Below are 13741 nucleotides of genomic sequence, written 5' to 3' on the forward strand. Positions count from 1 at the left end.
CAGGTCCTGGGTGTGGGCTGTTTAGATTCTTGTACTACACAGGGCGATTCAGGGACAGGCACATAGCAGTCCCCCTTCATCCACGGTTCCCTCTCTTCAGCCCCCGCCACCCACAGTCAACTGCGCCCTCCTCCTGACATACCCTCAGAAGGTCAATAGTAGCCTAATGCTACGTCACAGCCCCTGCGTCGTCCCCCTGACTTCATTTCACCACGTGGGCAGTTCATCATCTCACATCGTCACCAGAAGGGTAAGTACAGTACACAAAGATACTCTGAGACCACATACCTTTAACTTTTATTACAGCATACTTTTCCAACTGTTCTATTACTAGTTGTTGCTAATCTCTTACTGTGCCTAGTTTGTAAATTATTCCATCATAAGTATATCTGTACAGGAAAAAAACATAGTATACATGGGGATCAGTACTAGCCACGGTTTCAGGCAGCCCCTGGGGTCTTGGAAATGCATCCTCTGAGGACAAGGAGGGACCTGCTGTATTACTGGCAAAGCTCTTCCTGCAGCTTGCAGTCAAACACGTGTTGTTGAACCACTTATTACTTCTGTCAAAGCTCCTTCTTTTAGAGTCAAAACTTGCATTAAAACACAGAAGTTGTACACTTTAGAATTTCATTGTCAGTGAGATTTTTTTCAAGATTTCACATGCTGAAGACATCCAGATGGTCAACAGTTACATGAAAAGATGCTCAACGTCGCTCCTCATCAGGGAAATACAAATCAAAACCACACTCAGATACCACCTCACACCAGTCAGAGTGGCCAAAATGAACAAATCAGGAGACTACAGATGCTGGAGAGGATGTGGAGAAACAGGAACCCTCTTGCACTGTTGGTGGGAATGCAAACTGGTGCAGCCGCTCTGGAAAACAGTGTGGAGGTTCCTCAAAAAATTAAAAACAGATCTACCCTATGTCCCAGCAATAGCACTGCTAGGAACTTACCCAAGGGATACAGGAGTACTGATGCATAGGGGCACTTGTACCCCAATGTTTATAGCAGCACTCTCAACAGTAGCCAAATTATGGGAAGAGCCTAAATGTCCATCAACTGATGAATGGATAAAGAAATTGTGGTTTATATACACAATGGAATACTACGTGGCAATGAGAAAGAATGAAATATGGCCTTTTGTGGCAACGTGAATGGAACTGGAAAGTGTTACGCTAAGTGAAATAAGTCATACAGAGAAAGACAGATACCATATGTTTTCATTCTTATGTGGATCCTGAGAAACTTAACAGAAACCCATGGGGGAGGGGAAAGGAAAAAAAAAAGAGAAAGGGATGGAGGGAGCCAAACCATAAGAGACTCTTAAAAATTGAGAATAAACTGAGGGTTGATGGAGGTGGGAGGGAGAGGAGGGTAGGTGATGGGCACTGAGGAGGGCACCTGTTGGGATGAGCACTGGGTGTTGTATGGAAACCAATTTGACAATAAATTTCATATTTAAAAAAAATAATTTCACATGCAAAATGTAGGCAGCTGATGCTGAGAAACATTGTGCTTTTCTCTGAACAAATCCTATCCTTCTCCTGATGAAAACTGGACTCCAGGGGCAATATCTGCCGGAACTTAGGCATTCTTCCATTCTTTTCTGCTCCAGGACCCTATCAGCTTTTTACAGACCTAAGTTAACTCTCTCCTGGCCCAGAAGAGATCTTGGGGAAACCATCCTTGCTCCACTCCTCACTGAGCCAGTGGAAAGCTCTGCTCTGCAGACCCGGGACGCAGGGCCCTGGAGAAGGGCTGTGGTCTCTCAGCTCCTGGTCCCTGGCCTCCTGGCCAAAGCACTGACTCCCTCATTCACTTTGGTAAAGGTCAGAGAAGGACTCTAGCCACACACTCCCTTTATATTTTCAGTCTACCCACTTGTATGCTTGATCTTGGACTTAACTTTAATAGTCTACCCTGCAATTTGTGAATCATCCATTAAGGCTGAATCTTAGAAACTCACCTCTGCCCCCACTGGAAACTAGTAAGAACCATCCAGCTCTGTTAGAACTTACACAGATGGGCTGAATCACACCTACCAACTTCCCAAATCTCATTCTACAACCAGAACTGAAAGTTAAAGACATCAGTAAATGTAATAAATTCTTCTTCCTCCTCGTTCCTCATACCTGCATCCAGCCTATCCCCACCAACAATTCCTGCAGACTGGGAAAAACATTCAAAATAAACCAGGAAAAGGAGGATTTTTTTTTTTTTTTTAATTTTTAAAGACAGACATCAGACAGAACTGCAAACCAGTGACATCACTTAATCTCTCTCGATACCATCTACCAAGTTCTAAGCTTTGGCAGCTAACCTGGTTTGCTTACAAACAGTCACAGGAGAAAGATTTGCCTCTCCCTACCTGCAGAAACTGGTCTGTGCAGGCTATTTTCATTTTACATTTCAGAACCTCAAAGCCTCCAGTATAAATACAGGTTATTTAGATTTTAATTTTTATGGTCCTGACTTAAAGGTCTTGGATTAAGGGGCCTAAAAAAGCCAACTCTAAGGGTAGACCTGCTTATCTACATAACCAGTTTAACGACACTACCCTAACCACCTCAACTGAGCGCCTCTGTGTTCCAAGGACTAAGATAACATTTCTTTCCAATTAAGATTTGGCCAAAAGGGAAACAGACCTACAACAGTTGTAACTGCGTAACAATCCGGCTGAAGTCATCTGGGTTAATGGTTCTAACCACAGACAAGCTGCATGTGTTAAGTACAGAATCCCTCCATGGACTTTCTTTCAGACAAAAGACCCTGTACTCGGTTATATCCTCAAATGTTAAAACAGTAAGAAAAAATCAAGTATCAGAACTAAATATGAACTCATCTGGTCTTAAAATTTTATAACTGCAATGTGTGAATTCGAAAGTATGACACAGTCCTAATTCTAAGTCAACACTGACCACAGGCTCGGGTTCAATGTGGTTCAACTTCCACTCTCTCTGCTGACACTGGTCAGATTTGGGTCACCCACACGCTACCTAGCAAGCTAATCTGATTAGGTTCATCAGGCTTAAAGCCTAGGTTTTGTTTGTGGACTGTGGTGAACTGGGGTCAACATCACAAAAGGAGCTCCTCATACCAAACCTTACAAAATCCTTACAGAAAAACTTCTCTAGAGTCACTCTGATTATAGCAAAAGAGAACTGCTTCCTTCCCCAAACCACATTACATTCTAGAGAGTACACCTTGAAGAAAATACAAGTTTTTTAAATCCATGAATCTGAATGATTGAATCACCGAATGTTTATTTAAAAGAAAATAGTGAAATGTGTGTTTAGACTTCACTGTCACTTGGGGAAAACAGGATCAAAATCACTGTCTGAAAACCTAAAGGAGCTGGACTCCTCAATACCACCACCAAGCTGAACAAGAAACAGTAAAAGAACTTGTTACTTATTTTACAAAGTATTCCAAGCCTATCTTAAGCAGTGCCCTCCTGGATTTTCAGGATACAAAAACCCTCTCCAAGCTCTTCTCATCTAAAAATTCTAGAGAATGTGAGCCGGAGCTGAAGAACCTATGTAGGGCTTTCTTAGGTTGGGGCTGCTTTTTCTGTCAGCTCGTTCTGATCCCAACAAGAGGCCGGTGAGGGAGGCATTTCGGCCAACCTCATCATCCCCATTTTGCAGGTCAGAACAAGAGAGATCCATTAACTCAGAAGTCACAAAGCTAAGAGGGGCCTGCAAGGACTCAAACCTGATGTTCCCCCCTGTCAGAATTAGACCTGAACTTGCAGGCACATACGTAAGGCCAAAGTGCAAGTCTGAGGGCTGCATCAAACCCGGGTCACCTGAGGTACACAATAAGATTTTCAATCTTCCAACTCAGAATTTCTGGAGATGGACTTTAGAAACACGTTATGTCAGCCAAGTTTCCCAGCCCATGATTCTGAAGCCCATCCGTTTGAGGACCACCAGCCTGAGTGAATCCTAAATCCAAATCCAGCCAGAGGACCCGTCTGTTTACCTATCCTCAAACAACACAGAACTTGCCAAGCAAACCAAGCAGCTTATTCAAGTTAACTGCACCAGTGACCTAACCTGAACCAGTCAGATCAAAAGACTTCATAGGCCTCAGCCGGAAGAACGAGGTCAAAAGACTTAGGTCAGAGGTGCAGGCAGTAGCCGCTTCACTCCTTCCAGGGTAACTTCTCAGTGCAACTTACCCAACAGTATCTTCACAAGCTCTAAGCATGCCTGGAGGCATCTTCTTGTAGATTACCAACACATGGGGTATCATATTCCTTCTGAAGGCGCATACTCTTAACTTCTAGAGGAAGTAATATGGATTTAACCCTACGCAAAATCATCAAGTTGGGTTTACAGAGCATCCATGATTGTGGCAGGCACCCTAAAGACCACACAGAAAATTACCTCCTACCCATTTATTTCATACTGAAAATGGCAGCAAGTCTCCTTCTGAACTCACTTCTTCTGGCACAGAATTTTTTAAAAGGAGGGAAAAATGATGACAATTTCAGGTTATTTCATAGATTCAGACTGTGTCCACTGCCTTTGAAACATACTTTCAGGGGGGAAAAAGTGATCTCCCCATGGTATCCAGCAAGCACTATCCAGCAGTACGTTTCTCAGGTGGAATCCGCCTGAAAAGACTTCAAGGCAGACGGGCCAAGCCTTGGACTTCTCAAAAAACCTCTCACATAACATGAGAATGTCTAACAGCAGGAAGCCGAGAAATGTAATGTCAAGAACAGAGAAAAAAGGAACAGGCTTAGAAATAAGCACATTTGAAAAAAACAGTGAAAGATTTGAAAAGATCAGTCCAAATTTAAGAAAGAAGAATTGGCCCCTTACCATTTGAACCTAAAAGAATATACCCAGGGCAAGACAAACTTCAGAAGACATGACACTCTTGAAATACAGAATTTTATTTAGAAACTGTTTAAAGTAGAAAAAAACCCTGTCAAGAAAGACCAGGTGGAAAATGGGTTCCCAATAAAATGGAATTTTAGGGCAACAAAAGTCTAAAAGGCCACAAAAGAGAAATAGCACCACTGTTATTTGAACAATGGCTAGTTACTTGCATTTTTTGGCATTGTTAATCACTGAATCTGGGTTTTCCTCTGAATCCCACACAGAGCATGCACTACACAACAATTTTATCATAAAATATCTGCTTTCTACACACATTTTAGGACAAGCTACCACCAGAAACAAATCAATACAAATACATCAGGGGCTGAACAATCTCAGTAGTGGGTGACACACATTTTGCAGAATTCTGCCAAACAAAGGAACTGAATAGGCTAGGGGTAAAGCAAATGAGGAAGAGTTAAGGTATGAAATATTTTAAATATTAATAATTAATTCAGACACGGTACTGTATTTTCTGCAAAAGAAAATTAACATTTAGTAACACGCTAACGAATTTTATCTCCAAAGAGATTAGTGCACTGGCAAAGTATTCCGATAACAGTGGAGGGCTGTGGACAGCAGGTACCAAGAACACCCAGCCTTGCAGAGCCCAAGGTAGCGACGGCCTTCACTGGTCACTCCCTTTGCCAGAGGTCCAGAAAGAACTTGCAGCGTGACCACCTGCCTGCTGAACTTACACTCTAAGCAGCAAACTTTAAGGAGCCAAAGAGGAGTCCCCAATGGGCAAGGGGAGCAGAAAAGAGAAACATGTTCAATGTAAACTTAAAAGACAGTAAAATGGGACACGACCCCCATTCAAATCCCAGAGATGTGGGCAAGTCCCCAAAAGTAGTTGTTAGATTTAAAAACTGGACACACCTCATTTCCCAAAAAACATAATACATAGAAATTTCAGGGATAACTGGAAAAATCGTCAGAGAAATGTTCACTGAAATTGAAGCTCTACAACTCAAACATGTCAGGGCTGAAACACACCCTCTGTTCGTCCAGGCAACAATGCCTCTTGCTTCTCAGGGCAGGGATACAACTGGTCAAGGACACCAAATGGCTTTACAGAGCAACTTTTTAAACTTTCCTTCTGGGCCAAGGTGTAGGCCTTTGCAGATTCAAACAGCCCTGCAAGGCCTGTGAACAGCAGATACCAAAGGTCCAGAGGTCTGGCCCTTCCTTCCCAGACACAATGTCAAACACGTAAATCTGTCACGTTCCATTTTATATTTTGAAATATGGAAGCATATTTTAAATACTCTTAAGGCATTTATTTATTAAAACGTTCTCTGCCAAGATTTCACATTAGCTTAAAATTCAAATCAGTCTTTACATTTCTCTACTGAGGTCTCCACCTCAGTGCATTACATAAAAACACCTTCTCCAGCAATCAGTGTTACCAGCGTCCACACGGGGAGCCCCATGGTCGGCCTCTCTGCTCCCTAGGTGAGCCAGCTAGGTGTTAATACTGCTCCGCTACAAGGTGAAAGCTCCTAACTCAAACTCATTGGAAAAAGAGTGAAACTTCTGCAAAGTGCACTTTAAGAAGAGGTACTTTTTGCTCATGAAAAGAAACCAGTGAGTCCTCTAAGAATAATAAAAGGGAATATTTTACAGTTAAGCACATGATTTGGAGTGAAGAATTCGGATGTTGCTCTGCTGGTCCAGGCTGTTAATACTCTTCTTGCTCCTCCTGTGGGCCCCCTTCATCAGGGATCACAAAGCCTTCCTAAAATGGGGAAATGAGAGGGGAAAGCTATTACTCAGCGCCAAGTGAACCATCAGTTTCTACTGTGGGGTCACTTTCCTCATACTGAAAGCCTCTCAAAGTCTACGGCTCTTCCTGTCTCTACCACACACTTGACATTTAATAGCACAAGGCCAGTGACCACTACTTTTCTTAGACAGTAGAAACAGTCTCACAAAAGGCAAAAAAACTGAGCACAAATTTACTCTCAAAAGTTGATTTCTCGATTTTGGCTATGATTTCACACATCAAGTTGTACTTAAATGTGTACGGTTCGTTATGTCAATTATACCTCAATAAGGTTGTTTTAAAAAAAAGAAAATTTACCCTTTACCTCATGATGGAGTTCAATGTAACGCCATCTCCCGTCAATAAGCTGTCCCACAGCCTGCTTTTCCTTTCCGCATTCTTTTGATCACACTTAGGAACCACTCATGCAATTGCAGGTGCTGTGGGTTCACCCAAGACACTCACAATACCCACAAGAGCGGTAAGACTGACTCCGCCTCAGTGGCATGGGAAAACAGCAGATTCACGGCTCCCAACTCACACCGGCTCCGGGCATTCTGGCATGTGACAGTGGCTACACCACCATAAAAATCCGACTTCCCCTTCAACTACCATCTTTTTTTTTTTTTTTTTTAAACTAAATCTCTACAGCTGAATTTACCTAAGATATGACACCACTAAAATAATACTCAGACTAGCCCAAGGACCCCTATATCTTCGTCACCTCTGTTTTCATTAGCTGCCCAGAGCAAGCCCAGAATAAGGATTTATTGAACAAAGTATTTTTTTCATCATGTCTCGATCCCCCTCCCCAAATTCGCTTGATATGTTTAGAGAACAGCGTTAATGACAATACTAATATTACCTTATGTTTGTACACTGCTATACCATAAAACACTCAGATATACACTGCAGTTTGATCCTACAGACCTTGCTAGGTATGCAGATTTACACAAAAGTAAAGCCAGTCAACAGTGAACATAGCGAGATAGCGAATCCTAAATCTAGGGAAAATCAGTCTTCCATGATCAGCTAATGTGTCATGATTAATATCAGCAGCTTCGGTTGTGTAATAATACACACGGATCCCAAGAAACTGGCCCATAAAGTACTGGGAGGAAATGGGAACCAAGCACAAAGATACAATCTGACAGATGTGGGCAGGGAACATCAAAAAGGGGCCAGTACCTGGTTCCCAGGTCATGATAAAATGGAGCTAGCACCTCAGGCTGAGGGGTCCAAGCCGTAGGGGGTGGAGTGGGGATGGTGGCGTTATGAGCATTTTGTAGCACTCATCGCCTATCAGGGGCCATGAACTACAGAAGCAGGGCAAGCCAGCCACCTCCATGTCCTTTTCCTGACTCAAAGGCTCACAGACCTCAAGGCAGAGGCGGAGGTTGAGCAGAGGTGTTCTCTAGCTGACTCTGAGGGGTCAAAGTTCAAGTCTTTTGATAACTGCTATGCTGGAACATACAAGCATCAGCACTGAGTCGGCTGACACCAACCAGATAAAATTTATTTTCTCTGGTGGCAAATGGCAAGAAAACATCCTCATGTCAACACGTACGTCTGTGGCGTAGAGAATGTCCACGATCCTCTGCAATACAGGGTTGTTTTCCCCCTCGTTCTCCTGGCAAATCAATTCAATGTTCCTTAGCTTTCCAAAGTAGAAATCTCTCTCTTTCTCCAAGTCTTCAACAGTAAGTTTCAATACGTTGACCTGCATAAGACATTGAAAAGGGTGAGATACTTGGCATTTATATACCAATAACATATCACACCACCTGCTAACCCAGAAGAAGAGGTGGCCTTCCATCAAACTCTTAACAGGGACAAACACCCACTTTAGTTTAATATCGGTTTTCTTCATCTCCAAAGAAATAATGTGGGCCTGTTCATGGCCATCTTGACTCTAACAACCCCAAGGAAAAGGCAGGCCACACCATGAAACATGAGGGAACTTCTCAGGGACGGAGAAAAGATCAAGGAGAAAAAACGATGGGATCCAGAGACAAATACAGAAGCAGAGTCCACAATCCAGCAAAGCAAGGTGGCCAACAATCATAAACTGTGTGCTTATCAGGGCACTGGTCAGTCAAATCCAAGTCTTTCTGCATGTGAAGGTCAATGGAAAGAGACAGTCTGGTCCAGAGAATCAGGATAGAAATGGTGAGCAAGGAGGGGAAGACTAAAGATGACTACTGCTAGTCAAACACAGCTACAAGTGACAGAGGCCTGGGCATGGAAAACTCAATGGTTCTTACCGGGCTGCCGTATGTTGGGGACGGGGGAAGCGATCCATGACTCAAAAGAAGAGGAGAGGATCCTGGCACCTGTCTCTCTCCCAAGAGAGTTTCTTTTTTTTTTTTTTTTTTTTTAATTTTTTTTTTCAACGTTTTTTATTTATTTTTGGGAGAGAGACAGAGCATGAACGGGGGAGGGGCAGAGAGAGGGAGACACAGAATCGGAAACAGGCTCCAGGCTCTGAGCCATCAGCCCAGAGCCCGACGCGGGGCTCGAACTCGTGGACCGCGAGATCGTGACCTGGCTGAAGTCGGACGCTTAACCGACTGCGCCACCCAGGCGCCCCATCCCAAGAGAGTTTCAAAAGGGAGACAGGACACGGAAGCAAGGAGCAGACCCACCATGTTCCACAGCTAGCTCCACTGAGCATCCCATCGGCTCACCATGCGTGCTGCAGAATCCTCCAGGCGCCCTGCTGAGGGGCTCTCATTCCCCCCAAAAGGCCCACGAAGAAATAAATTTCAGTGCTTAGGCCAGGTCTATCCAACCAAGAGCAATAAAAGTCATAACAACTCTCAGGGCCCTTTGCATATTTGAAGCACGATACATATCTTCATTCCAGTGTATACAAATCTATGACATGTGAATTTGATTTAACTCTCACGACATGAAAATTAAAAGGCATACCACGCGGCACAAAATCCTCACAGGACACACAGGCTGGGGCCACAGAGAAGGCCAAGCCAGGAAATCAAAGGTGCAGCTGCGGAGAACAATTGGGTAGCAGGGAATTCTGAGAGCCAGAAAGGCACTGCAGAAATCTAGTCCAACCTTCTGAACTGGCTGGAATCTGAAGCAAACCACTTCTTTAGCTTCCCCATGACCTCACAAAGCAGCCAGCTACAGTCAAAGGGATCAAGTCCTGTCCCAGGGTGGAAGAAAACTCCCCCTTCAGAAGCTGCCATCACGAAGCCTCCGGAGATGAGGAGCAGGTGACAAGAACCACCAGGACCATTCTGTCAATTACTTAATTTCAATGTTCATCATCAAAGGCCTGAACAGACCAACCCGATTCAAGGTTCTAAACAGTCTTTCACTCATCCTTTATCAACCACAGAAATCACTTTACTGCTGCTTGTTGCTTTCTTTAAACTACCAGCCCCAAAGCAGAACATGCCAGGGGATAGAAGGGCAAGAACTGACCAAACCCACCAGTAGGAAGCTGCCTTAAATCCTCAGTTCCAAGATCCAAGAGCCAGGGAAGAGGCCTTCTAATCACATCAGTGACAGAGGATGAAAAGGAAGTCAAAATGGCTTCAAAAGGTATGCTATACTTTGGAGTCTACCACTCATGATTCACTAGTGCCTCACCCACAAACCCACTCAAACCTCCTCAGGCCTACAAATCATCAAGGGCACCAGAACCCAGCCTTCTGGGCCCTACCTGTGGGGCCAACGCAGCATTCCTCCAGGATATCACTCAATAACTATGTATCCACAAGAAACACACACGAAATACTCAGTATACACTAATAAGTCACTGGCTTTCACTCCCCACTCCTCTAAATGCTTACTAATGAGGTTATTAAAACTCTGTGGCTAGTCATCAATGCCACTCTTAAACTTTCTCTTGTAGTAAAGTAATAGCCATAATCTAGGAAACCCAAGGAGAATGCTTTGGACCTACACTGGCCACTATGGTAGCTGGGGGCCACAAGTAGTCATTTGGGCACTTGAAATGTGGCCAATGCAATGGAGACCAGCTGTAAATATTAAATACACACTGGATTTCAAAGACCTAGTACAGTCTTCAAACATAAAATATCTCATTGATAATTATTTGTAATGATTACATGTTAAAATGATAACACTTTGGATAGATTCGGTAATGGGTCATGAGAAGAAATTTCATGTGTTTCTTTTCACTTTTTTAAATGTAGCTACTAGAATATTTTAAATTATAGATATGCCTCACATTTCTGGTTTGCATTCTCCTTCTTTCGAACAGTGCTGCTTTGGACTCAACCAAAAGTAAATTTCTCCAGGATGCCTTAAGAAGGTGCAATCACTGCAGCTCTCCTAAGGAAATGAACACCACGAGGAAATCTGTGAAGAATACACTGTTGTCCTCTTATTGTAAGAAGCGCATCTTGCTCTATTTCCCACATCAGTCACGTTCCCCAGACCCCTACACCTTTATCAAGGGGCACAAATTCAAACACTTCCAAGGGGCCAGACAGATCATGTAAATGAGCCAAGGGATCAGTGACAGAGTATTACAGGTAAGGACTCTGGCAACCTGGAGAGAATCTAAAAAATCCTTCACATTAAAAAAAAATTAAAATGGAAACCCCGTGCAAGCCAAAGTACTTCTGAGGCAGGCGTGAGGCAGCTGGCTCAAACCCCAGCGCAGGTCCCGTGACCTCCCCAGGCACACTGTCCTGGTCTGCGAGGCCTCACAGGACTAACACAAAAGTGCAAAAGTGAAACTGAAGCACTCGGGAGAGCAATGGCAAACCGCTCTCAAAACGTCAGCTATTTTTGTTTTTATCATTAACATCTGTATATTTCACCGAGACAATCGGGCTCCTGTGAACTTTTAAGAAAGACAATTCAGAATCTATTTCACTCTATCAAGACCACAGACAACAGCCATAATAATTACAATGGTCTCTTATCCACTGCCATTTTCCCCATTTATCCCAAACCCCACCCTAAGAACCTGACAGCACATCAGCTCATGTGGCCCGCCCAACTACCATGAGCAAAATATTAGCCCCACCTCACACAACACACAGTTCAGAGAGGTTAACTGACTCCAAGAAGTTAAATGGCAGAGTCAGGAAAATCCCCAAATGTATAGAACCCAAAGCCTGTGCCCCATCACACAGGACACGAGCTGAGTGAGCCAAGAGCAGCAGTCTCACAGAAGCCACTGTGTCTTCTCCTACAGAGTACAAGATCAACCCTGTGCTGGCCACCCAGCTTTGGCCTCAGCAACACTGCTTTTCTCTGAGATTGCTTCCTGTGTACATCCTTGCCTGAAAACCAACAGTTTCGGGGAAGTCTTTTTCTCCAGGACTTCTGTACTTCACAGTGACCACGCCCAGTGGGCACTCAAGGCAGCCACACTAATGGGGACGGTGACCCAGTCACCTTGACATTCCCATGGCACCTAGGAGCACAGGGCATGCAAAAACTGAAGACTGAAACAAAGCAAAACAAAACAAAATGAAACAAAACAAAACGAAATGAAACGAAACAAAAAACTGTGATCTCTTGGCAGGTTCTTACGTCCTGAACTCCAAGGAGCAGGGTTGGGGTCACGAGAGGTTCCAGGTCAAAGTGAGGTCATTGCCTCTAGGTTTTAAGACTTGGCTTTTAGGAAAGTGAAAGGATTCGATCTCAAACTCACAGAAATCACAGAGCATCCCTGACTTTAAAACTGGAATTAATCAAGAGAATCATCCAAAAGCAAGCCAACAAACAAAACTCTACGGACTGGTGAGAAAACACGTAAAAGTCTAAACTTTGTTCAGATCCACAGAGACCTCTGACAAGTACCTTCAGAACATCTAACTAATCCTGAAGTATGCATTTCAAATCACTGAACTGATTAAGAACAAAAGAGCAGCAGCGGGCTTTCCATACCAGTTCCACCGTAACTTGGATCTCTAGTGACCCAGGATTTCAGCAGAGAGCCCGTGCAGTCTTCTTTTAATTACTATTTAGAAAGGAACTCTCCTTCATCTTTTGTCTGAGCCAAAATTCAAGAGACACTCTCTGAATCCCACAGAACCCTAACAGTTCCAGAAACCTTCGACAGGGTTCTAGCGTAGGGGTGGGTTTCCAAAGACATCAGTCTCCGTCACACTAACACATCTTAGAAACGCTTGACCCCTCTCTTCCACCTCCACCTGCACACTCTCAGTCCCCACACAGCACCCAAAGTGCTCACATGCCACGAGGACTGCTTCAGCAGGGGGACGAGGCAGGTCTTTCTACAAGAGTACCGACAGCCCTCCCGTGGTCAGTGCTGCCAAGTGTCCGTCCCCTGAAGTGACTCCCGTCTTGGACAGAGGAGGTGCCTACCTGCTGCATCAATTCAGCTGCTTCGTCATCCCCGTTGCCCACACCAGGATTCTTTCGCACCACACCTGGGCCAGCCTTAGGGGTTGCAGTAGTTCTGTGGGTCGCAATGGGCCTCTGTGGAGCTGAGAGAGGAGCAGAGCTTTTTTTAAGAGGAGAAATTTCAAGACCAAAAGAACGGACGGGGCAAGAGGAGGCTGTGAACAACTGCCCTCCACAGCTGTGTAGTGAAGGGGCCCAACGTAGAGAGCCCAGCATGCAAGACAGCACTCCCACGTTTGCCCAAGGTGGTTTTTATCCTGGCAGCAGAGTCAAGTACCGACTTTAGCCACCATCTTTGGTGCTGGGAATGAGTCCCTCTGTGAGGTCTTTCTTCCACTGGGGTTAAGAGGACTATCACCTGAAAGAGACACAGTCATTCTGGCGCATACAGACAGTCCACCTTAACCTAGCTCCAACCAAATCCACTAACAGGGACAACTCCATGGAGCAAAGGCAAACTTCATGCCAGGAGTGAGCTCACAGCCCCAGCTGCTGTCAGGTGCCCAAGGTTCCCCATCTGGGAAGTCAGATGCCCTCTACCTTAGAACCTCAAGCTTCTTGGCTTGGGAAGGGGAGGGTGGTAGAGACTGCTGTTACTGCTAATTACCTCAAAACCTGCACCTTGTTCACTTTTAGAAGGTGTTTAGGAGGGTTATGAGAGAAAAGCAGCACCCTGACTAGGATTTACAGACTTCTCTGT

At 44.4% G+C, this 13741-nt stretch overlaps 1 protein-coding gene across 1 annotated transcript in view; it reads right to left on the reverse strand.

The window, feature by feature from the left end:
• Positions 1 to 4896: 4896 nt before the first annotated feature.
• Positions 4897 to 13741, reverse strand: part of MAPRE1 (microtubule associated protein RP/EB family member 1) — a 31215-nt gene continuing 22370 nt past the window's right edge. The window contains exons 5-7 of the mRNA XM_030309808.2: positions 13003 to 13124; positions 8234 to 8386; positions 4897 to 6639 (exon numbers count right to left, since the gene is read on the reverse strand). Of these exons, the coding sequence (XP_030165668.1) occupies positions 6583 to 6639; positions 8234 to 8386; positions 13003 to 13124 (332 nt within the window). The 3' untranslated portion in view covers positions 4897 to 6582. The remainder of the gene's footprint in view (positions 6640 to 8233; positions 8387 to 13002; positions 13125 to 13741) is intronic.

This window comes from Lynx canadensis, chromosome A3 (genome assembly GCF_007474595.2).
Source record: "Lynx canadensis isolate LIC74 chromosome A3, mLynCan4.pri.v2, whole genome shotgun sequence".
Lineage (NCBI taxonomy): Eukaryota > Metazoa > Chordata > Mammalia > Carnivora > Felidae > Lynx > Lynx canadensis.